Below are 25,363 nucleotides of genomic sequence, written 5' to 3'. Positions count from 1 at the left end.
TCAGAGATCCACCAGCCTCTGCCTCTGAAGTGTTGTGCTGTGATTAAAGGTGTGCGCCACTAGGCCTGACTGTTATACTATAATCTTAACTTGTATTCCTTTCTAGCTTCTAACCAGAATTTAGAATATCCATGGTTTTTCTACACCTTGAGCTCAGCAAGGCTGAAACAATGCCCCTGAAACAAAGGGAAGGCAGGACTACCTTCTAGGGCCCTTGCTGGGCTAGAGCCTTCTCAGCTCTGACTTTCTATATGCCCCTTCCTCCAGCTGACCTCAGTGGCTGCCTTGCTGGTCTTCCAACATGCCAGGCACACCACAGTATGTGTTCTTGCCATTTCTGTCTAAAATGGAGACACTTCCACAGGCACATGGCTTGTCTTCTCATCTGCTTTGTCAACTCAAGACCAGCCTGCCTTCAGAAATGATTATAATGACACATGCTTACCTACTGCTCCTGCAATGGAGTAAACACCATGCTTGCTTCACTGCCGAGTCCCCAAGTGCCCATTTCTTACTCTTACCCACTACAAGCCTGGTGATCCCAGAAGCCTTAAGTTCCTGACTGCAAAGAATTAAGGAATGTTCAATTAGTTTACACAAGGGCAGAGTAGCAGGCTTTCCCCTATAATTCTACTTACTCCCTCTTTAACACTTTTACCTTTAGATGCTAGTATTTTCACAGACTTCAGGTTCTGACATTAGACACAGTGTCTAGTGACTTCCACTAGGTGTAAAGCTGTTAAGCCAATCTACTAACAACAGGGCTCACATACTGAACTGAATATGTCATTTCTTAAGACTCATGACTCAAGATGCCAAGTCTGCACATAGTAGCGGGGCAGTGTTTCTATAAGGACGTAAGAGAAACTTTTTTCCTCAGAAAAAAGAAAACACACTTTTGAGTGAAAACTGTAATTTTTACAGAACATCCATTGACCTTTATTGGATTTGACAAAATCTGCATTATTAAAAGTAACAAAATTTGAGTTTATTTTGAATCTGACAAGTTTTATAGTCTCTAGATTATGAAAGAAATGTCGATTGAGGAAGAAACAGAACAACCACATGCAGGCAACCCTGGCCAAGGGGAACTAGATCTGCAGGTGAAGTCAGATGTACAGCACACAGAAACCCTGGAGAAAGTGCAATTTGCTCAGTTGGCTGGAACGACTTCCTTCCTTCAGTAGGAAGAAGTGGAAACACAGCAGGAATTCAAAGGCGTATGCAGAGTGGCTTCTGTTTCAATGGTAATCAAGATATTGAAACCATGGCACTAGAGCATCTTTGAGGAAAAGAATACCTTAAGCAGAATAGGCTTGTTGCATAATTCTTGGGTAATATGTGTGATTTTTCAAGTAATGAAGACTTAATGATTTCACTTTAACAGTGGCTATCTGTTCTTCTTCTCACCCTCTGGGGCTGGATCTGATTCACCATCACAGGGACACTTTTCCACACAGTTTCTAGGGAACCACCCTCTTATTCTTGAAGTACCTAAGGGAGAAAGTTATGCTATGGTGAAGCAGGCAGGACTAGGTGACATTACTGAGAGCAAGTTCTACTACTTCAAATGAAGATAAGCTTAGTTAGACATCCTGCTGTCCCTCATTAGTTCTCAGACACAGGTCAGGGAAAGCATGGTTTCCAAATGCTTCTACCAAGCTAGGAAACAGACTCCCCAAATCCCATTAACTGGGAAAGTTGCTGGTGTGGCTTAGAGAGTGCATAACTGAACTGGGGTCATCAATATATGGGTGATTGTTCTGTCACACCATTACATTGTGTTCTAAGGATGACCTTTCCACAGCCTTTATGCATTTTCTTCTTTTTCTTTCTTTTTTGGGAGTTTTGCTATGTAGTTCAGGATAGACCTGAACCTATGATCCTCCTGAATATTGGGATTACCGGCATGTACTCCCAGCATATCAATTTCTATACCAAAATCACCTAAGCTGTCATATAGGGTTAACTTATGATTAATCCGAAGTATTTTCTTTAAGAAGATCTTAGGTTAATCTTTACTTTAAAAAGAAATAATTCAGGAAAACACACTCAATTTCAACCTTCGCTTTAAAAGGAGTGCTCCCTGAAAGGGGCTGCAGAGATGGCACAGGGGATCTGGGACCTGACTCTTCAGGTTTGGTTTGCGGGGTGGGCTGTGAGCAAGCTGCCTTTGCTAAGTCTCTGGGCTTCACTTCTCTCACGGATAACTAAAGGACAGCTCCTGCCTAAGATGTCCATCAGGATTTAGTTACTTTTTAAAATTAGCACACAAAGTAATGAGTTTCTTCACAGCAACTTTATAGACTATTTTTAATGGTTCTTTTCTTCCATCCACCTCCATCATCTTCCTCCTAATTACTCCTGCTGGTTCCCTTCCTAATAATAACCCTTTCGTCTCATATCACACACATCTGTATCCAATCACCTTTTAAAAATTGTTTTCAGGGGCTGGAGATGGCTCAGCAGTTAAGAGCACTGGCTGCTCTTCCAGAGGACCTGGGTTCAATTCCCAGCACCCACATGGCAGCTCACAACTGTCTGTAACTCCAGTTCTAGAGGACCTGATACCCTTACATACACATACATGCAGACACAGCACCAATGTACACAAAAAATAAATTATTAAAAAACTGGCCGGGCGGTGGTGGTGCACGCCTTTAATCCCAGCACTCGGGAGGCAGAGCCAGGCGGATCTCTGTGAGTTCGAGGCCAGCCTGGGCTACTAAGTGAGTTCCAGGAAAAGGTGCAAAGCTACACAGAGAAACCCTGTCTCGAAAAACCAAAAAAACAAAACAAAACAAAACAAAAAACAAAAACTGTTTGCCCATTTCTAGTTTAAACATAACCCAACCCACCCTCTAGAATCTACATATGCAAAAAAAGTTGTAGTTACTTGTCTGAGTTTGGCTTATTTTACTTGACATGATGAATTTCATTTGCATCTATTTCTTGGAAATGGCATTGCACATTTTGAATAAAATTTGACTGTGTGTATATGCTGCATTTTCTCTATCCATCATCTGTCAGCGAACATGTCAGCTGGTTCTGTTCCTTAGCTACTGTGAATGATTCAGCAATAAACATGGGTGCAAGTGTCTATGTGGCAGGACCTGAGAGTCATTTAAGTATATACTGCAGATGGGCACACCTCAGTAATATGGCAGTTCCATTTCTAGTTTTTTTAGAAACCTCTACGCTGACTTTCCAGGGGGCTGTAGCTCTACACTCGCAACAGCAGTGACTAAGGGTTCCTGGTCTCCACACTTTCCCCAGATTTGTTGGGAAATTGTTGGCAGTTGCTTACTTTCAGGGCTTGAGATACACCATTCCAAACACGCTTGACTTTTACGGTTACTGAGAAGAGGTCTGGTTATTCCACCGGTTTGCCTTTGCCATTCCCCTTACAGCTGTTTTTCTTTGCTTTGCGTTTTTGACATCTTTCTTGGGTTCTTCTCTGGCCATGACTCTTTAGTCTGCATGTCTACATGCATCTTGTGCCCATTTTTTCCTCGTAGTTTGTGAAACTTTCTAATTTCATTGACTAAACTGCTTATGAAATTAGACTATCTCCTTCAAGCCTGTGATTCTTAGGTTTAGTTTCTTGACTGTATCTCAGAGTTTTTGGAAGCTTTTGCCTTGCTGTTTTGTTTCATATAGAGAGTGTGTTGCTGTCTCACGTCATCTGTCTCTAACAGCTGTCCTTCTGCCTGGTCTTTGCTATGCTTCCTTTCTAGGGCTCTGTTTGTTGGGGTGTGTGTGTGTGTTTGATTGGATCTTTCTTTGTCGGTGTCCCTGCACTTTGCCCGACTAGCCCTCTGGTAACTTTCCTGTCTAGCTTCTGAGTTATTCCTTTATTGCCTTCATCTCCTCTGTTGAGTCTTCATGAGGTCAGTGATCCTTCAAGGAAGCAGAACTCTGAAATCTTGGCCAGGAGTTCAGCTTTCTCTTAGTTTGGGGTTCTGGTACTGAGAAGCTGCAAGCTTGGGCAGGTGTCCTAGTGGCTGTGGTCTGATGTCTCAACATTTTATCTGTGTTTGTGCACCTGTTGGGACTAAGGCATCCTCTGGTGTTTACTTTGCCTTTGCCTTCGGGAGGTCTACCGGTTAGGGTCTGCACTCAGTAACAGCTGTAAAGACGGCAGTGCTGGCAGGGATCTGCATTGGGAAGGCACAGGCTGACTTTTTTTTTTTCCCCTGGTTTTCCAAGGCAGGGTTTCTCCGTGTAGCTTTGGCGCCTGTCCTGGAACTCACTCTGTAGCCCAGGCTGGCCTCAATCTCACAGAGATCCGCCTGCCTCTGCCTCCCAAGTGCTGGGATTAAAGGCGTGCGCTACCACCGCCCAGCAACATGCTGACTTTAATTGTGTCCCTGATGGGGCCTGAGTCAGCAGCACTGGGGTTTTTAGATTAAGAGTGCCAGAAAGTAGGGAAATGAACAGGGAATGGAAGGGAGGGAGTGAAGGGGTAGAATAGGAATGAGATGGAAGTGCTTGCTCTAGAGGTCACTGAGAAGTGGGTGCACAGAAAGAAGCACCATAAAATCCTATTCAGGCAAGACACAGCTGGCAGACACACAGAACAACAAAGCACAGAAGCAGAAATAAAACAATAAAGTAAGCAGAATGAAACAGGGCATTCCGGCCTTGGCCAGCACTTCCTCCTAGCTGTCTTTTATAGCAGTCTATGCAGGTAGGGGCAGGGCTGTTAGTCTCAGACTTTCAAACAAATTCAGTCAGTGTTTTCTTCCTGCTGAGAGGCATTTCTGTGGGAAAGCTCACTTCCTGCTGGAATTCCAAGGTCTGAGACAACTCCCCTCCAAACCTCATCAATTACAACTCTGGTTTTTGGAACTTGTTCTTTCCAAGTGCAAGGCTTTCTGTGATGAGGCTCTGAGCAAGTGTGGAGCTCTTTGTCTTGACATGCCTGCCAGAAGACATGTGGCTCACAACAGAGTGGCAGGAATACGCTCCTTATTCAGTAGCTCTGGGTGCCAACCAAGAATCGCAGCTTCAAGTTCATGTGCCAGACTTCTGTCTCCACAGCCTGCCACATACTGGCTATCTCTCCACAGACCTGAGTTACATGTCCACAGCCTGGACAGTCTCCCTCCAGCTCATTCCTCTCATAACACCCATGCCCAGGAGGGGGCAGCACCTTCATGGAAGCTGTTGGTTGGGCCCACCATGAACAGCATGATGCAATAAGTTGCTGGCTTGGCTGCTTTGCAGAGAAGACCCAACCTCTTTGGCTTAATCTTTCTCCAGCTGTGACTCTTTTCACTGGGTCATGCCCAGGTGTCTTCTAATCTGCTCTATTACCCATAGGTGCCTACTGGGGACTTTGTAAGTATCTGCCACATAATCATGTAAGGACTTGGATGGTAGCTATTATCATAAGGACCTAATAGACATAAGTACTGGAGAGAGATCTGTAAGAAGCATCCTTGTACATAAACACAGTTCCCTAATGTGCTTTACATATAATTACACATAAAAGTTATTCTTACAGAATTTGGAATTATTGCTAACCGTCACATACTTTAAGTATATCCTTCTATTTCCATACCTTCTATGAAGGAATCATCGAGAATTTTGTCTCCATACAACCAGTATCTGAAATATTTAAAAGATTAAATTACTTTTGAAGTTCATGTCATGTTTCCTATTAAAGAAATGCAACATTCCCATCTCTTACCTTAATCCTCTTGTTGCTAAAATGAGTTCCCCTTTCTGCAGCTGTATCCGAGGCTCCTCTGTGCAGGGGCTTGTGAAGAAGGTTTTAATTCCTCTATTCAAAGGACAACAGGCACCACTATAATCTTCTATGACTTTATAGCGAACCTGCCATCAGTGGTCAGAAGAACAATCTCAATATTTACCATATCTGAGTTCTTTCGTGCTTAAATAAGAAATTTTAAGGTCAGATTCAAACTATTCAGTGATAAAACATCTTTCCCACCATTTCCCATTTCCCATAAGGGAATGATGATCCTTGTTCTCAAGTTGTCGGATCCATCATTTTAAGTACACATCTGCTAAGAATATGATCTCCAGAGTGCTGTGTCCAGGAGAACTTCCTGCAATGAAGAAAGTGTCTGCATGTCTCTGCCTGTGGTCTTGAATGGGTTGCTAGGTAGAGACTCGCAGCTACAGAGTGCTCAGTGTGGCCAGTACAAACAGGAACTTAATTTTTACTGTTATTTATTTTTACTTTGGACTTCCTTTGGCCCACAGGTGGCATCATCTTTACCAGTAGGTCAGTGTGCTTGCGAAGTGGTTTCATCAGCTGCACTAAAGGTATTTTTCTAGGTCGGCAATACACAATGCCTAAATGCTTTGGAAACCTCCAGTTCAAATAAAGTATTTTAAAGAAAACAAAAGCCAACAGTATGTGCTGGGCATGGTACCACATGCCTTTGATCCCAGCTCTCTGGAGGCAGAGGAAGGTGGATCTCTGGCTTTAAGACTAGTCAGGGATATATAGTGAGACTATCTTAAAAAAAGTGGGGGGGGGGGTTGTATCAAATTTCAACAAATATAAGGAAATATGGATCCCTGGAGCCCACGTGGTGGGAGGAGACTCCCATAAGAATCTGTGCTGCCCACGCATGGACAATAAACACAATAAAAGGAAATATTGTTGGCCAACAGCCAACTGTTTCCAGACCCACAGAAACACAGTGCCTGACTGGAGAGAACACGAATCAGCTGCAAAGAAGTCACTTACACTTCGGACTCTCTTGTCTGCTTTTTGTTTCAACTGTTCTCTCTGTTTGAAAGGCAGAAAAGGAAAAGGTTAGGTACTCTGTCTCAGTGTTGAACAGCCTCTCCCCTTCCACCAGCATGTCCCAGTTGCTGGTGTTTGGTATTTGTTGAGCCACAGTCTGGAATGGAGCCCTCTGCTCAGACTCTGCTCCCTGGAGTCTTCACCTCTGCACACTCCTGAGTGCTCGCAAGGCACCAGAACTGGGAGGGACAGTCTCTGTTCCCACAAAGCTTCTAGGCTGCCTTACTGATTTCCTAAGAGACAAACGAGAAGACTCATTATTAATGAGTCTCGACTAAGCAACTCTCGCTACTTGCCCCTTTAGTCAGCAACTACTAGACAGAGCTGTATTAGAACAGCCAGGGAAGCCACGTTAAAGACAAGAGGAAAACTTCATGAGCTACACACAAGAATGTGGCATGTGGCTAGTGTCCAGTAAGGTTGGAACTAGCCTGGGTAAGCTAGACTGCCAAGAGGGACGGGCCTGGACCAGGCCTTGGAAGGAACAACTGAGGGGCAGTTGAGAGCTGGGGAGGAACAAGGCACTCATGTCGCAACGCAGGACAGAAGGTAGTTCAAGGCCAGACCTGTATAAATCAGGATTAAAAAATCAGACTTTATGGCAGTCTGGAGTGTTCAGGAGAGAGTTGAAGGCCATGATACTAAGAATCTCTACAGATGTTAGTGTTGCAGGAGAACTGTTTATACAACCAATCTCCTGTACCAATAAAGCCACCTTAAATCAAAGGGTGAAGTCAGCAATTGGTTGACCGGGATTAGCCATAGAGTTCTTGGAGGACTTAGGAGGTCTGCTAGATGGACAGGAAGAGAAGAGAGAGGATTTCCTGGGCTGGTGGATCAGGAAAATGTGGAAAGAGGGTCAGCCAAATGACTCTCCACTTTCCTTAGATTTATCAGGTCTTTATCTCAATTTCTGACTCCCGAGTTTTTATCATACTGGACTGATTTAGGTAATCGTTTCATATTAGGCTCATTCTGACATATTGAAAACACACGCACTACTATGTGACTATGATGTTTCAGTAAGTTGAGGGAGTTAACAAAGTAACCGCCAGGAAAGAGGAAGGCTTTTTGAACAAAACTACTTACTGTTAGGCTATACTGGTCACAGCCTTCTCTTACTGGCCACTCCAGTCCATCTCCTTCAGGGACTCCTGACCATGTAAATACCTGTTTAAAGTTCTTCCATTTACTTCCCATGTCATAAGGAAAAACAAAGACTTCATCTAGTTGGTAATACTGAATGCGATCTTTAGCCTGTGGAAAAGAAAGGTGTAAATCACCACTGCTTCTGCCTGCATGGGCTTTGGTAATATGTTACTGAGAATACTCACTTGTGAAATTTGTATTACTCATAAAAATACTTTCTTATTGCTAGAATATAGGTAGTATTGACAAAGAATATAATTTTGTCACAGTATAGAGGGGATTTGACTGAGAATACTAACCTTGTTTGTGATACCCAAGAAAGCACATGACAAGGTGTGTCTTAGGAACAAGCATTCAAAAGGCTTATGAATAACAGAATTAGCTAACTGTATCCTATGCAGAAAACCCTCAATGCTTCTGGTTGCTTAGTAGCACAAGACAGTACAGGCAAAAAGAAATCTCCTGTTAATAGACTCAGGAGAAAGTGTGGGTTATGGACAGCCAATGGCCAGGAAGGGTTAATAGGGAGGCACTATTTTACACAAAACAGTTTGCAATGATGGTGAAGGAGATTTCATGGTTTTATATCTGTTGGAGCCCAACTAGGTTTCCTAGTGGCTGTACTTAGAAGGACTGCACAAGAGTTGATTGGACCACGGGCCAGAGTATCAGGTGTTAGTTCAGGGCTACACTTGGCTTTGTTCTATACTTGACCTTTGCCCCTCCCCTGGGTATTGTTATAAACAGCCCTTTGGAATAAAGCTCTGGCCCGATGGATCAGGACCCAGGCCCTCCTGAGGCTATCCTGTATTTCCTATTTGTTTCTCTCCCCTCTATCCTTCTATCTACTATTTTCTGCTGCTTCTACTCAAGAGTACTCTGGGGAAATGTGGGGGTGTGATGGCCCCTCACATATACCATGACATACACATACACTTTATCTTCATTTACACATGCATATTCTGATGGCACAGCTCATTTAGGCATTTAAATGGCTAGCTTTCTCTTGGAATAAAGTAGCTTTGAATTTGTTAAATTCTACTGCCACCTAGTGGTACAAACATGCATTATTTAAAGCAAGTGTGGCCCCTGTGCAAACACATTCAACATTAGTGTCCGGTAATCTTAATATGTTTTTGATGATCTATTTCCTTATATGAAGGTTTGTCTGTGATAAAGTGTCAGCTTTAATAATTTCTAGATTAACATAAAAATATAGGGCCACAATCATTAGCAAAATAAAACAAACAAAAACCCTCCTCATCAACATATTTATTATGCTTACCAGAAATGATATTATGAAATATGTGTTCATTAAGGGACAGCATGTTATGCAAAAGTTTCTTGTAGTTATTTATAATGTAATATGGGTGCTAGCTATTTATTGAAACAATTGTCAAACTATGATATGAATTTACTGACTTTTATAAATCCACCTTCACCTGAGTAAAGGGCAATTCCTTTCCCTGTTTTTATAAACGGAAGCTTCAGGTGTTTGTAGTACAGCTCAGTGCTAAATCATTTGCCTTGCCAAATGACAATACCAGATTCTTTAAAATGGACCAAATTTAAAAACCCAAAATACTTTAAAAAAAAAAAAAGGTAAGGATACTATACACTAAAAGGAAACATAGACACATGGTGTTCTTAGGGGGGAAAGGCAGCAAATAGTACTTAGGCAAGCTTAGAGAGTAAAGGAAGACTTCTTGGAAGAAATGATACCTAAACTATATCATGAGGGGCAGAAAATCAGGTAAAAAAAGAGGGAAGAGTATTTTAGGCAGAGGAAAGAAACATGGGAAAGATCTAGAAGTATAAGACATACAAGCTATGAGAATGAGATGGGGCAGTGGGTAGGAAAAGAGGTTGGAGAAGCGAATAAGAGGACACTGTGAACAGTCACATAATGCGTATAAGCTATGGAGGCTGAACTCAAACTGTCCACGGCGGTCCAAAGCCTTCCTCAGGGTGCAGGAAGGACAAACTTCTCTTTTCACTTTCCTGACATTTGTAATGGTGGGTAAAACTGCCAGGAACTTAGAAGAGAGTGGCACAACCCTGTGTCAGTTATCACATTGTCAGCAAACGGACTCAACCTCTGTGCTCAGTCTATAATCCTGGATTCAACCAATCATGGACGGGGAGGAACAAAACTGCCCACCTGAGGCAGGCACGAGGGTGCAGACCTTTGACCCCAGAACTCTGGACTAGAGTGAGACCACATCTCAAAAATGCAAACACGCCGGGCGGTGGTGGCGCACGCCTTTAATCCCAGCACTCGGGAGGCAGAGCCAGGCGGATCTCTGTGAGTTCGAGGCCAGCCTGGGCTACCAAGTGAGTCCCAGGAAAGGCGCAAAGCTACACAGAGAAACCCTGTCTCGAAAAACAAAAAAAAAAAAAAAAAAAAAATGCAAACACATCAAAATAAATATTGCACATGCACAGAACATGTACACATCTTTTTCTCGTCTTCTTCCCTAAACAATGAGTCTAACTAACTATTCAGTGCATTAGGCAGGGTCTCCAGAGGAGCAGAACTTGAGTGTTTGGCGCCTATGTTTGCAAAGGTAAAGTCAGACTAGCACCACGGCAGGTAGACAACTGTAGGCATCTGCAGCCAGATGAAGAAAATTCAGGCTTCCAAGTGAAAAGGAGAATTTTTGGGAAACCTGTTTTCCCTGCTATGATTCTGACAGCTTTCCCATATTTAAAGGTATTTCTATTTCTAATATAAAAGTTTTATGTTACATATAAATAATTAAATGTGAATAGTGTGAATTTTACTATAAAAGAGGACACAAAGGTCCCTGACGAGAGCTGTTCCCTGCTGGCCTGGGGTGCGGCTCAGCGGCGGACTGCTTGCTAAGCCTACATGAGGTTCTGAGTTTCAGCCACAGCACCGGGATGTGTGGCAGGCAAGTACTCGTCAAGCTTCAATGTAAAAATCACAGAATATCTATTAGAGTCTAAAGTGTCCACCAAATACTCCAATCTTTTCTACCTACTTATCTGTAGGAAGCTGGGCTTTCTTCATAAACGTCAACCAAAGTAATGTCTCAACAGATTGAATGCAGATGTAGGTGTGAGATTCCAACTGTCTGTTAAGTCAGATATTAAAGAGATTTGTAAGTCTTTAAAACAAGGCCACCTTTTCTATTTTTAGTTGTCACATATAATTATTTTTTACAAAATGTTGTATTAACAGAATGGATTGTCTTTAAATTTGTTTATGAATTATTTCACTTAGAAAATACGGCAATTATCAGTGAGCACAGCACACACACACACAAGCTCTTTGGTGAACCTGGCAATCTGGGACCAGAAATGACTGAGACCATAGGGTTTGGGAACTGCTGCTGAAGTTAAAGTCCACGGGTTGCATGCCAGGGCCTAGGCATGTTCTATAATGCTGGTGTTTCACTACAGTGCTGTTTTGTCCATCCAAACGCTAACCATACCTGCCCTGCTTAGCTTCTGAGAACAGAGGAGATCAGAAGAGTTCTGACAAGCCGAATGTTGCAGGCCCGAGTTAAAGTCTCATGTTTTTGGTACTTTCCCAAATGGGTTGTCTCTCTTTCTGCCTGAGAGATATCAGTAGCTCAGGGGTGTTAAGAAAGTATCCCTGTGGGAGTTCATTGAGGTAGAAAGAGGTCTACGCTCTCTATGCTCACCTTTCATGTGGCATGCCAATGACCCAAGTTTTCACATCCCAGCGCCCACTAAATTAGTATTCAGTACTTTAGACTGAAGAAACAATTATTAAAATTTACCTTCTCTTCAATCCATGATTCAATAGAAGTTTTGTTTCTGAGAATAATTTTTATCTGGAAAGGAAATGTCAGTGAAATTTGAGAAGGTAGCTTTGGTTTACTTCAGATCATTATCATTGTAATAATTCCAAGACAGCTTTTATTGTCCTACCCCAGAGATAAAGACACCAAAGATGGCAGAGTAAAGTTAAGTAGCCGTTAGCATGCAGCTCACCTGACTTTAAAGTACTTCTTAATTAATGTACTATGGCATCTCTATGCCAAACTCATCATGACCATCCAAAGCAACCTACCCATTTCCCTCATGTTATGGTTTGAATGAGAAGCATCCTCCACAGGCTCATCTGGAATGCTTGGTCCCAAGGTGGCAGCACTAATTTAGGAGGTTCTGCAAACTAGTTGTGGGCTAGCTGGATGATGTAGCCACTGGAGATGTGTCGTCTGGTGACTGAATCTTTACTGGTTCCCTCCCACAATCCACTTCATTTCTTGTCCACCATGCTGGGGACAGCTTCCTCCTCTCCAGGCTCCTTGCTACGATGTTCTGTCTCACTGTGGGCCAGAGGCGACTTTCAAAGCCAATGATAGGAGCCTGTATTTCTAAACGTGAGCTGAAGTAAACCCTCCTCCTTAGTTTTGTCAAGTCTGCCTCAGTGACACAAAAGGAACTGACACAGCTACGCCTGCCTGCCTGCCCTGGTTTCCTTGCTATGATGAAGTCCATGCAAGATGCTACAGCGAGGTCTTAATTTGTTTTTAATTATGATTCTTAATTTATAAGCATTAGGGAAAAAATCCAATCTCTGTGCATTTCCTCAGAAACCTCTTTATTTTCATTAATAATTATGTTTACTAAACACACGAATGGGTAACCATGGGTGAATCATTTAACCTTTTTGACAATCACTCATTTATTTGTACGGAAGCCAAGTCAGTACCATTCTTCTGTTGACCTCTCCTGGGGTGATGTGAAGATCCTAACTGACTGTAGGGTGAGAACAGCTTTCTCAACCACAAAGGTTTCTACCAGTGGATATTTTCACATCACAAGAATTGGTGGCTGGATATTCTGGCAAAATTACTTCAAAATTATCTACTGTACATAGGCGATTAAGTAATTATCTACAGATAAACAAAAGTTCCTCTCACATGCTGAAACTTTACACGCAGGTTTATCTCTTTCTTACTGCAATCAGCCCCAACAACATGGCAGCTTTGAGACAGGTGACTAAGAACTTTACCTGTATGAAAAACAACATCCCAACAGCGATGGTGGTCCCCAGTGCTAATCCCAAGGCAAACAAGGTGGCAGCAAATGCAGCCAATCCGAAGGGAACAATGGGAAGAGGATCTCTCCGAGCTGCACTCATGTCAATCTTGACTGTGTTCCACCCAAAGGAGAGCTGCAGGCAATAACAACGCACATGTGAAATGCTTGTGGAGTAATTGCTGTGGACTTACAGCACAATCAGGGCAGGAGACGGCTCGGCAGGTAATAAGCTTGCTGTGTAAGTCTGAAGAGAGCTTAGACCCCAGCATCCACACAGAGGTGCCACCGGCACCTCCTATACATCCAGTGTTTGGAAGGCCAACACAGGGGATCCCCAGGGAAAGTTGGCTAGCCACACTGTCTTACCTCAACCTCTAAGTTCAATTGAGAGAGCCCACCTCAATGAACAAAGTGGAAAGCCATCAAGAAAGACACCTGGCATCAGCTTTGGACTTTTATGTACATGCACCCCCACAGGACCCTACACATGTGAACATGCATGCACACAGGTACACTACCCATGGGAAAAAAATAACATCAACAATAAAACCCCAACACGACCAAAAAGATAACAATAATGACATGTTGCCAAGCCAACTGCAGCAAACAGCAGCTTCTGCTGAACACAGTATCTTTTTTTTCTTTAAGTGTAAGGAATCAAAGCCAGGGCCTCACACATGCTGGGCAAGAGCTCTAGCACTGAACTGTATACACCCACAGCTCCACCATTAGTCATTCTTCAGTATTAGTTTGTGATGCTTCCTCAGAAGAGTGAGACTGACCCCACAAACGTGAATAGTTATGAATAAGGAAACACTTATGCTTCCACTGTCTCCATGCTACTCTCACATGACAGTATTCTTCCACAGCAGCAGGTACAGCATATGCCATAACCAGTGGTCAAATAAAATGTTGGATAAACAGATCTTGCAGATGTGTAGTGCCTGGCCTGTACAATGTTCTAAAACAGTGGCTCTCAACACGTGTGTCTCAAACCCCTTTGGGATTGCATATCAGATATCCTACATATGAAATATTTACATTATAATACACAACAGTAGCAAAATTACAGTTATGAAGTAGCCACGAAACAATTTTATGGTTGAGGGTCACTACAACATAAAGTTAGGTGCTGACATTTAAAAATCTGGAGAGCTCATATGAAAATTCCAACGCTTTAATACTAGAAGGTCAGCGCTGCTGGGCTGGGACTGACTGCAAACCACAAACTGGCTGAAATCACACATGGACTGTCCTCTCTGTGGAGGACATGGACTCTCCAGTTTGCTATGCACCTATGGCCTGTGTCCCTCCTTTACTTCCAAGCCTATTGAGGGAATTTTTTATTTGGACAACCTCTGAACTTTCTCTCGTGGTTAAATGTCCAAGTCAACTCAAACTGTTCCTGGTTTAATGTGTTTATTTTAGGAGTGTGCTTGCTCCATGATCAAACGCACAAAGGAGTATCAATCTGTTACAGGAACTGAACACAACAGAAAGGAAAGTACAGTGTCTTTTTCTTCTAGTTCTTTCAGCCCACCATCCTCACCACAACCACTAAGTTAGAAATGTAATGAACCATAGATAAGGGAAAACAATAAGCATAACTTCAACTGGAGCATGAAAGGTGAGCTTCCAGAATAAAACCACCTTTCCTCATTTCCAAGATGAAGAGCTCTTTCAAAGGAAGAACCAATGTAGACAGCAGCAAAGCTGATGCACTAGCTAAATCACAAAATGGGTATTTCCAAAAGGGACCTCACCAATAACCATGGTACCATCACTGAGGAATGGCAGTGTATCACCATGTCCACTCACCCGATTATAAAGCTGTGTGTACATAGTCATCACAAAAATAAAAGCAGCATGGATGCAGCCCAGAGGCACTAGCAGGAGGAACAGTGTGAACGAAGCATGGTTCTGGTGACCACAGCAGTTGTTGATCCAGGGACAGTGGTGGTCCATCTTCATTATACATCTGATAAGAAAAATGTTTTGAAGCATAAAGCAGAAAATCCTGTGCTCTTTAGCTCTGGTTTTAAAAGACCAAGCAAATAGAAATCCAGTATGTGCAGGAATCACAGGGCATTAACTACATAAAACAGATAAATCTTTTTGGTTTTTTGAAGTTATAGTGCTGTGGGATGTCTTTCTGTATGCTGTGAATATATGTGACTCCCATTGGCTAATAAATAAAGCTGCATGGGCCTATGGCAGGGCAGGATGGAGCCAGGTGGGAAAATTCAAGAGAGTGAAAGGAGAAAAGGAGAGTAAGGGGAGACAGGAGACGCCAAACCGCCATCCAAGGAGCAACATGTAATGGGACACAGGTAAAGCCGTGGAACACATGGAGATACATAGATTAATAGTTATGGGTTGAGTTAAGTTATAAGAGCAAGAAGCCTGAGACATAGGTCATATAATTTGCAATTAGTATTAAGCCTCTGAGTGATTATTTTATAAATGGCTGTGGGACCACAGGACTGGGTGTGACCAGAGAAACTTATGGCTACATTATAGTGACTTCTTTAAAATTCTAAACAGCACAAGAGCAAGCAGATATTATAATAGCTTCTAAAGTAAACATGTCTAAGGCGGATCTCCGAGTTCGAGGCCAGCCTGGTCTACAATGTGAGTTCCAGGACAGCCAGGGCTACTCGGAGAAACCCTGTCTTGAAAAACCACCCACACCAACAACACATTTCTTACAGAAGCTGGGAGGCTCCAAAAGAGTCTCAGTACAAAGAGGAAGCTGGCTGTCATTCTTAAGCTCAGAAATGCCATGTCATGACTGATGTTCACACAGGACTCTAGAGAATGAGTATAAAGCTCCCCAAACACAGCTGCACTTCCTTCCTTTCTCACAGTATGTGGTAGACTTGGAACTTCTGGCCTAAAACAACCTTAGCACAATAAGATGACAGAGCTTGTGTTCTGTCTCTTTGCTAAAGGAAAACTTCCTAGCAACAAACCAGATTTTAGTCGTATCTCATGACTTCCTAAATTTCATATTCATCAACAGATGTTGCTGAGAGCCAGGTCCTGGCATATTTTGCATTTTTATAGTGATTCAGTTTTCTTCCCATTAAATTTTTGATAACACATATGAATGAATCTGAGAAAACCAGTCTAATTCAGACTCGGAATAATTCTGAAGCTAGTCAACATGCAATTAGTGAATGCAACTAATTCTGATACAGCAAATGAGAAAAACTAAAAGAAAAACTTTTACTTTGCTAATCATAGGATGAGAAGCAAAGGTATATCTATTTTTCTAGAAAAATCTTTTCCTTATAACAACAAAAGAATGAAATTATCTTCATTGACATTTAACTGCAAAGGAGTCTTAGAGACGCAAGTATTTTGATAATATTTTTGACTAAATGGATTCCTTGCTGGTTTGTTTTTGTTAACTTGTCCCAAACCTGCACATACCTGGGAAGAGGAGTTCTCAGTGAGGAATGCCTCCACCAGACTCAACTGTGGGAATTATCTATGCGTCATTTTCTTGGTTGCTGAATGATATGGAAGGGCTCAGTCCACTGTGGTAGTGTCACCCCTAGGTAGGTGGGCCTGACCTGTCTAAAAATGGTAGCTGAGTAAGCCAAGAAGAGCAAGCCAGTAGGCAGCATCCCTCAGTTGCTGGTTCAAGCTCCTGCCTTAATGATGGACTGTAACCTGTAAGCCAAACAAACCCTTTCCTCCCCCAAACGCTCTTGGTCAGAGTTTACCACAACAATAGAGAAGTAAAGTAGGAGAACTGCAGAGAACAGAAATGGGTTCTATTGCCACGACAGGAGATGAACAAAAGCGTAGAGACCGAGTGGATCAGCCCCCGTACAGAGGAAAGTCACAGACCTGTTACACTTCCTGCAATGGTGTGAGCGAGGTGCCTTGTATGCTTGGCAGACTTTACAATACTGGAGATACATGCTATCCTGAGGATTTTCCTTGATTAAAAAAAAAGGCATGTTAGTCACTTGATCCTAAACAGTAACAAGTCAGGCTTTATAGATGAAGTTTCCTACAGTGGTATTAATTTCTTTTACGGATGATGGGGGAAAAGGGTCCTTAGCTTGCATTTTCAAAGCCTGTATTTATGCTAAAATACTTCTAAGTGATAAAACTGTGAGAACGGCCTCCTTCTGCAGATTATTCAGGGGTCCTTTTTATTTTCTTTTCTCCACACTCAACCCAAATCTAGTGTCAGTTGGTTTGACTCACCCAAATCTTAGCAGTTGTTTTAGACAACTTGACTAGTATTTCAGAGTGAAGTGTGAGTTGACACTTTCTGGATACTGTCTTGCCATCTCTCCTCCTTGGTGTCACTGCAGTAACTCGCTACCTGGTTGTTTCCCTCATCCAAATCTATGTATTTCACAATAATGTCCCACCCAGCTCTCTGCCAGCGCCTCGCCTGAAACCTCCACACAATCCTGGGGTACAAGCAGCTCCCACACATTCTGACCCACTTGACTTTGTTTTACCCTTATCTGCACTACACAGTTTTGTTTTGTTTTTTTCTTCAGTCACACAAGGCTGTCCATTTTCTGGATATGTGTTCCCACCTGTTCTCAGCCTGAGGCACCACCCTCTTCTCTTTCTTCTCTGGAAACTTGCTATTTTGACCAGGTGTGGCAGCTCACAAGATGACATGCCTCTGCCTCCCCAGTGCAGAGATTAAAGGCGCGGACTACCACACACAGCCTCTTTTTTTTGTTTTTTTTTTTTTTAAAAAAAAACAAAGAACAAATAAGTACTCAATTGCTTTGAAATAGCTAATGCAGATCAATATTTCAAATAGATATCAATTCTAAGCACAAGTGATCATCACTGACTGCAGTAGCCCACCCAGTGTCTCCTAGGACAAAAGTTGACAAGGCAAAAACAAAATGTAATTATCATGGCAAATTAAACATAAAATTATGCAATGATCACTGTCAAAATGGATTGTTTTCTTACCGGTTTCCACCCCCGAGGGACAAAGCCAGGACCAGCAAACATGGCATTGAAGTAATTGTAAAGAATCATGACAGTCCAATTTATCAACATGATGAAATTCACACTTCCTCCAGTTGTGTGTAAGGGCCAATACCACAAGACAGAGTCAATCATGGCCATTGTGGAGCATATTGCTATAACACCAAGGGCTATTATGGGACCCCAGTGACACAGTCTCTTTAGTTCTTGAAGATTTTCAAACTTGATCACTGAGCAGAATGTGCCCATTTTGGATGCCTTCTTTCTTCTAAAGAACTAGAGATTCTCTTTTTCTGTGCACACATTTCTATGCGCAACAAGTCCGTGTGTTCCTGAACTGTCATGCCTTTGGCTGACAGAGTATTAACTTGGAGTTTGGCATTTTCACTGTTGACATCCAGAACTCTTTATCTCAAGGAGAATCTAGGTTGGTTTGAAACTCAACCTAAAGAAAACAAAATGGGAAAATTCCGTTTAAAATTCCACATGCCATTTATTTAATTCCAAGAGGCACTGAAATGGCACCCCAAAAGCACTCTAGTGTGAGGCTCACATCTTATCAATCCAAAATACAGTCAGCCAAGCTTGAACTGCATGTAAACCGGACACATTAAACACGTTTTACTCCTTTGTTCAAACTGGCAGGAAGGATTGACTAGCCCATGCTCAGTGGATCCTTTGAGAGAACAAAGACTTAAGAGAGCTAAGAAGTAAGGTCTTATCTAATTATCACTTATCTAATTCTTCCTACAACAGAAACTGGCTTAGAGAGGCTGAGTGATTAGGCCAAGGTCACAAATAACAGCAGAGCCCAGAATAGAAGCCACGGCACCAAATTTCTTTTAGGAAGTTCTAAACTGCCTCTCAGAGTTGTGAATTAAGTGTAGCATGCTCTACGCATATAGTACTTCGTGTATTAATAACCCGCAGTTGTTTCCGCAAGCGCCAATATTAACAATCGATCGGGGTTCAAGGTACACGAACAAGGGTGAAAGCAAAGCGAAGAAACGGCGCGCGTGCGCGTGTGTGAAAAATCACGACTGAAGCAATGCACGAGAATGAGCACAAATAAGGTTAAGGAAAAATTAACTCCCTCCGGGGGCGAGGGCGGGAAGAAGGAAGAAGACGGAATAGTTGGCGGAGAGAGTTCTCAATGGAGTGGAATGAATCCGGGAAAGACCTGCGATTTATGGGTATGACATGCGCGCAACGGATTCCCACTCAGCTGTTGCGCCTGCGGGTGCCTCTGTTTCCCGCCCGTGCCGTGGTGCAGGACGGTCTGGGGTCGCCACTCACGAGACAAATGTCTTATTAAGTAAGGTTGGGCTCAACATTTTGGAGATCCTGGCCCGACTAGGTCGGGACGAAGACCACCCTACACGCGGGTTGAACCCTCTGCGGTGACTTCCACCTGTCTGGTCTCCCGTGCCTGCTCCACGGCCATCGCATTTCCGGGACGGACTGGGTTCACCCGCGACAGATTTTCTCCTCCTTATAGCTCCGTCATGAGCACTTCAGTCCTGAGCAAGCCGAATGCGAGCCCTGAAGGAGAGGAGTGCGCAACCAGCTCCGACCCGCGCGTCTTTGGCTCACACGGCCGCCGTGCGGCTGCCGCGCAGGCCCTTGGCGCAAGCTCCGCCACAGCCACTTCCGGCAGGTCCGCGGCGTCAATCTTCCCTCCGAAAGCAGGCGCCTGCAACGACTCACAGGTTGGGGAAACTCCAGCCGTTTCCCTGAATGTAGAGTGTGGGGAAGTGTTTTCGGTGACCCGACAGCATGCAGGTTTTTATAGTTCTCTAGGGGACACTGAAAGTGAAGTTTTCCCTTAGTATTACTCTCGAAGACTGCGTGGAAAAGAAAAGGCGCAGGCAGCCCAGTTTCCGGAGGACAAGGACTGCGAAGGACAACCAGGAAGCGGCTGGGCTGGGAGTTGTCCCGGGTTCCCACTGTGCTGTGGAGGCTTCTTCCCAGGGTCCCTGCGCCGAGGGCCGGCGCCCTTCGTGAGTCCTGCTCTGAGCTAGACCTCGGCTCCGGCCGCCCGTTTCCGAGCTGCCATGTCTTCCGACTTCGAAGGCTACGAACAGGACTTCGCAGTGCTCAGTGCTGAAATCACCAGCAAGATTTCCAGGGTCCCTCGACTTCCTCCCGGTGAGTACCTTGCCCGGCCGGGTGGGGGCGACCTGGAGAGCCGGGAGCTGCGGACCGTCACCTGGGCAAGTCGGTCTCCTGGACCCGAGGCTGGTGTGGGCGGTGCTGGCGTCCCTGGGATGTCTTGACTTAGACTCCAAAAGTGCTTCAAATGCAAAGAGCTTCCTGCATGGTTACCATTTGGGGGTGGAGTTGAATTCTTACCCCATGTCTTTTAAAGCTTGTTTAACCTTGGAAACATTGCTCTACAATGGTACAGGGTAATTTTGCTCATTTCTAAAATCCTCCCTTCCTTTCTGCGCCTAAACTAGAGTGAGCTTAAAAGTCTCTTGATGAAAACCTGCATTTGAAAAAAAGTCTGCTCAGGGCTGTGGGATGTGGAAGTGGAAATGGTTTTGAATCAGGGTATCAAGAAGGAGGGGAATAGAGGGAGGGGAGTAACAGTGATGGAGGAAAGCAGATGTCTTTTAGAATCTTTTCTTCCTTTATGTCCTTGTCCCCCTCTCCCACCTGTTTTCGGTTACTAGGGACATTTGCTTGAAGCCAGGACCTCTGAACCTAACACCCCACTCATCTCCCGAAGTCCCAGTTAGTTCTGAAGGAGGTGGATGATGGCTTAAAGAGGTTAGAGTTCAAGTAAGGGAGCAAGAGGAGAGAACCAAGGTAGCATATACTGCGGAGCTGTGTTGCCTCAGAGATTTTTGGTGGACAGAGGAAGGCCTCCTGCCTTCATGATACTTCACCTCGCTGTTCTCTTCAACCCCACTTTTCTCCACTGCCCAAGATCATCTGATTTTGTTGTCACTGTTGTCTGAGACTTCTGCCTTTGAGTTGAGTCCCAGAGCCTCAGAGCACCAGGACTTGTAGCTGCCCTTGGATTTTGCTCATTTTGTATTTTAATGTGCTTTTTGTTTGTTTACTTTTAGCAGTAGAAATATTTCTTGGGCAAATAGCTTTAGTATTGAAAAACTGTTTAACAAAGTAATATCATCCAGGGTACAGAGCTGTGAAGACTCCTAAGAAAATAGGTTTTGTTACAATTGAATTTTCTTGCCTTTGTGTTTAAAATCCTTACCACATAGAAGGAAACAGTTGAATTAAGTGTCTTAAAAAATAAAGATACTGTTCTGCCTCTTCTTATGTGTAGTGTAACGTGAGGCCCAAACACAGCAACCATATTCATTGGAAAGGAAATTGTATTGCTGGCACTGTGGGAAAAAATGTGTACTTGAATAATTAAATAGCTCTTTAAAATACAGTGGTTTTCCTCTTAATAACGACTTGTGTTTGCTGCCTTTTTAATCTGCTCCTAATTGAGAGAAAAAGGATATTTTTTCATGAGTTTATGAACTAACAAGAACTAATAATTTAACCATAGTAAAAGCAGCAGAGGAACATGCTGTTTTTTATTTTTAATTAATATTTTTAAATTAATATTATAATTACTAGTCATTATACTACCCCACAGCATCAGAGTGATTGTGTCACTCACCTGAAATAGACCAGAAGATGAGCTATAATTTACTTGAATTAAGATAAAAAAAAATTGGAGCAAACTTTAAAGTCAAAGTAGCTCATTCCCCCTAATAATTATTTATTTAGGTTGGAGTACCCAGAATCTGTGGAAATGAACTACTCTATATTGTGCATGTATACATATTAAGGTGACTTCCAAATAGAATAGAAAAAAAATTCTGAAAATTTAAAAAGAAACTTGATTACTTTGTGATGCTTTATCAATAAAAAAAAAACTTTGCTCTTTGAAGTGTTTGAATCTTAACTAATTTTAATAGATGTGATTTTTAGATGGTTGAGTCCCTTAATGAATACTCTTGTGATTACTGAATTTAAAGTTTGATTGATTTTTAATGATTATTGTTTTGTTCAAAAGTTAGGAAAATCAATGAGCTGGGACCATAACTCACTTAATTTCAAATCCTGATTTTGTGGTGTTGGGAGTGAATTCCTTAGCAGAAGAGCACTCCACTGGGGCCGGGCTTCCATTACAGTGGGCAGATGGGAGGACCCTCGCCAGAATTTCATTTGTAACACAACCCCTTGAGCCGACCCCGGAGCCCGCTGTGTGTGCTGTGCACATGCGTGCACTTGCCTCCCACTGGATGGTGGTTTGGCATCTCCCCTTACTCTCCTTTTTCCTTTTATTGTCTCTCTTGGATTTTTTTTGCCTGGCTCCATCCTGCCCTGCCATAGGCCAATGCAGTTTTATAAATCAACCAATGAGAGCAACACATATTCACAGCATACAGAAAGACATCCCGCAGCAGGCTGAGGTGGTGTTTGACAGGCTTTCTTAATGTAAATTGTGCCACAACTCTCCTCACTACTTGGAAGGAATAGAATGTTCTAGAAAATTGACTGGCTTCTTTGAGTATGTACTTCCCCAACCCCAGTTTGAGCAAGGGGTTGAGCCACTTAAGATGAGTCCAGCTGTTGACTGGAAGGTAGAGTCGTATAAGAAAGCAGCCTTTCTTTGTCCTGCTGGAAGATGGGAGTCTGAGAGGAGTGGGTGTTCTAGCTGAAAAGAAAAGGGTGCTGAGCAGAAAACTGAAAGTGGTCAACATGAAGTGTAGGTGGGGTCTGTAAATGAATTTGATGACCTACTAGAGAAAGGGGCTGAGGTTATGGCTTGTTATAGTATCTAAGTAAACCATTGAGATTCAGCACCGCACAGTTTAAAAGTCATTCACTGGGACACACACACACACACACACGCACACGCACACGCACGTACATGTGTATTTTAAAACTCCATTTAGAAAATACAGGCCAGATTTTAGAAAGAAATTATTTATTGTCCAGGTTCCCCAACCAGTGAGTAAGACAGTGGGTTTGGGTTTGGAGTCAGAAGTTAAGACTAAATATCTATTTCTTCTATGATACTTTACTCTTTTTTTAAAAAAGTTTTTAAAATTTTGTTTTATGTATATAAATGTTTGCCTGCATGTGTGTGCACCACATGCATGCAGTGCTGGAGTTCCCCTGAAGCTGGAGTTGTAGACAGTTGTAGCCATCATGTAGGTTCTAGGAACTGACCCCTAGTCCCTGCAGGAGCACCAGTGCTTGGAACTGCTGAGCCCTCTTTCTCCAGCCTCATACCTTATTCTTAACACTGTTGAAAGTATATAGTAGTAAAGACTTACAAGACCTTGCCTGGTTTGTGCAAGTGTTTTTATGTATGAGTTTTAAATTATAGTCACAAAACAGTGATTCCAATTTATTACAGTGGTGACTTAGCAAGCTTCTCAGGTCACCACTGGATCTGCTATTCTTGGCATAATCTCCACCAGGGAAAAAGTCTTCTTTGTAAATATATGACCTCTTAAAACTTTGGCCCTTTGTTGGATTATGTATCTCCACATACTGCAAAGTCAATATTCAGTATGGTTTGTAAGCTACTGAAGAATGATTTTTTAAAAAGATTGATTTATTTATGTACTTTATGTGTATGGGTGTTTTGCCTGATGTATATTTCCATACCAGAAGAAGGCATCATATCCTGGGAGACTACAGTTATAGATGGTTGTGAGCCATCATGTGGGTGTTGGGAATTGAACTGAGGTCCTCTGGAAGAGCAACCAGTGCTCTTAACTGCTGAGCCATCTCTCCAGCCCCCACAGAATGATCTGCTGACTTTACATTTTTTTGATGTGGTTGATCAGAAAGGAGAAGGGTATATTAAAATACGAGGCTTTAGAGCAGTGATTCTTAACATGTGGGGCGTGACCCCTTAGTGGGGTCACATGACCCTTTCAGAGGGGTCACCTAAGACGATTGGAAAATATAGCTGTTTGCATTACAATTCATAATAGTAACAAAATCACAGTTATGAAGTAGCAGTGAAAATAATAATATGGTTGTGGGTCCCCACAACATGAGGAACTGTATTAAAGGGTTGCAGCATTAGGAAGGTTGAGAACACTGCATATTCAGTTTATGTCGTATAATCATCATTTCTTTGATATCGCTTGTTTTAGATGAGAAGAAGCAAATGGTTGCCAACGTGGAGAAACAGCTTGAAGAGGCCAGAGAACTGGTGCGTAGCCTTAGGGGTGTACTGAACACAACCCCTTGAACCGACCCCAGAGCCCGCTGTGTGTGCTGTGCACATGCGTGCACTTGCCTCCCACTTCCCAGTTCATCCCTTTTCAGAGTCAAGGAGATTTAGTAGCATCTAGAGATCTTACTCTTTTTAATAACGTGGCTGATTAAATGTCAACCTCTAATTTATATTCCTTCAGAATACACCTCCTAAGAACCACTCTCTTAGTACATGATCTTAGTAGCTAATGTTTGGTAAAGGCACACCACACACTAGGGGAAGTGCATTGTGTTATAATCTTTAACTCTCTCAAACCCCCTGTGGGATAACTTGTCTTTCAAAACTGATGAAAGTCTAAGATTGCCACCAACTTGGAAGCTGAAGAAGTTCGCCAGTCCCTATGGATGTCCACAGAAGTTGTGAGATTTCTTGTGTGTGTGTGTGTGTGTGTGTGTGTGTGTGTGTGTGTGTGTGTGTGTACATGTGTACATGCATATGTGTGCACATAAGTACATATTGGTGTGGAGGCCCGAAGTTGACATCAGGTGTCTTGTTCAATTTCTCTCCACCTTCTGTTTTGAGGGAAGGTCTCTCCCTAGACCCCAGGCTCACTGACTCACCTAGAATGGCTGTCCATCGAGCTCCAGAGATCCCGAGTCTCCTTTCCAAGGACTGAAATTGCAGGCATGCGTCTCGCCACAGCCAGCTTTTATGTGGTTGTGTGATCAGAACTCAGATCCTCCTACTTGTGTGGCAAGCACTTTGCTGACTGAGCCGTTTGCTGCAGCTCCCAGGACAGGAGGCTCCCGAGTGAGACGCTGAAGCTCCTGTTACAACAGAAGCAGCTGCCAGGGTGTCAGTGTGGTGCTTTAGTTCCCTGAGCCCCAGTGTCCACCGAGGAGATGCAAACACTTGCTTCCAGCGGGAACACAAAGCCGGGGCAGTAAGCCACGTACAGCTGGAAGCAAGCCTGCTCTTTGTCCCAGCGAGTCGTAGTTCATTCTTCGGTTGCTCTGTGTGAACAGACCTTGAGATATGATGTGGACAGACTTGTTAGAAAATCACATTCATGCACAGAGAACCCTGTAGGAGCATCAGAAAATCATGGCAGAGTGATGTTTAGTATGTTGCCACCACCATTATAGATGAGGACCAAGGCTTAGAAAAAGGCAGGAAATGTGGGGCCTGAGGTCCCACAC

General features: G+C 43.1%; 2 protein-coding genes across 11 annotated transcripts in view; one reads left to right on the top strand and one right to left on the bottom strand.

The window, feature by feature from the left end:
- Nucleotides 1–910: 910 nt before the first annotated feature.
- On the bottom strand, nt 911–19,560 carry Zdhhc6 (zinc finger DHHC-type palmitoyltransferase 6). Of its 4 annotated transcripts, none has more exons than XM_052762500.1 (11): nt 19,137–19,560; nt 17,939–18,401; nt 16,835–16,926; nt 14,795–14,954; nt 12,948–13,109; nt 11,707–11,760; nt 7,877–8,044; nt 6,728–6,769; nt 5,696–5,841; nt 5,567–5,613; nt 911–1,494 (listed from the first exon to the last, which is right to left on the bottom strand). In XM_052762500.1, exons 2-11 carry the CDS (start codon nt 18,203–18,205, stop codon nt 1,391–1,393), a joined length of 1,242 nt encoding a protein of 413 aa, XP_052618460.1. In that variant the 5' UTR covers nt 18,206–18,401; nt 19,137–19,560; the 3' UTR covers nt 911–1,390. The 4 variants fall into 4 exon arrangements, with proteins under 4 accessions (XP_052618460.1, XP_052618461.1, XP_052618459.1 ...); XM_052762501.1 differs by having other exon boundaries at nt 19,253–19,560; XM_052762499.1 differs by having other exon boundaries at nt 19,368–19,560.
- A 307-nt stretch (nt 19,561–19,867) lies between these two features.
- Vti1a (vesicle transport through interaction with t-SNAREs 1A) overlaps nt 19,868–25,363 on the top strand; it is a 318,582-nt gene continuing 313,086 nt past the window's right edge. The window contains exons 1-2 of one of the 7 annotated variants that reach the window (XM_052762506.1): nt 19,868–20,104; nt 24,100–24,158. In XM_052762506.1, coding sequence (XP_052618466.1) covers nt 20,011–20,104; nt 24,100–24,158 — 153 coding nt within the window. In that variant the 5' untranslated portion in view covers nt 19,868–20,010. Of the gene's footprint in view, nt 20,105–20,178; nt 20,365–24,099; nt 24,159–25,363 lie in introns of those variants that run through there. The other 6 variants (XM_052762505.1, XM_052762511.1, XM_052762508.1 and 3 more) reach the window with 6 other exon arrangements.

The sequence above is a fragment of the Peromyscus californicus genome, unplaced genomic scaffold (genome assembly GCF_007827085.1).
Source record: "Peromyscus californicus insignis strain IS unplaced genomic scaffold, ASM782708v3 Scaffold_4__1_contigs__length_199733344, whole genome shotgun sequence".
NCBI lineage: Eukaryota > Metazoa > Chordata > Mammalia > Rodentia > Cricetidae > Peromyscus > Peromyscus californicus.
The sequence above is the reverse complement of the archived record's forward strand: the minus strand, read 5'-3'. Positions and strand labels throughout refer to the sequence as shown.

What these genes read in the sequence shown, in the direction of transcription:
- Zdhhc6 (XM_052762500.1), bottom strand. Translation starts at nt 18,205, where the DNA reads ATGGGCACATTCTGCTCAGTGATCAAGTTTGAAAATCTTCAAGAACTA. An exon ending in CAGACAAGAGAGTCCGAAGT is followed by an intron (nt 5,842 to 6,727) that starts GTAAGTGACTTC and finishes CACTGATGGCAG; the next exon opens with GTTCGCTATAAAGTCATAGA. An exon ending in TTAGCAACAAGAGGATTAAG is followed by an intron (nt 5,614 to 5,695) that starts GTAAGAGATGGG and finishes TAAATATTTCAG; the next exon opens with ATACTGGTTGTATGGAGACA.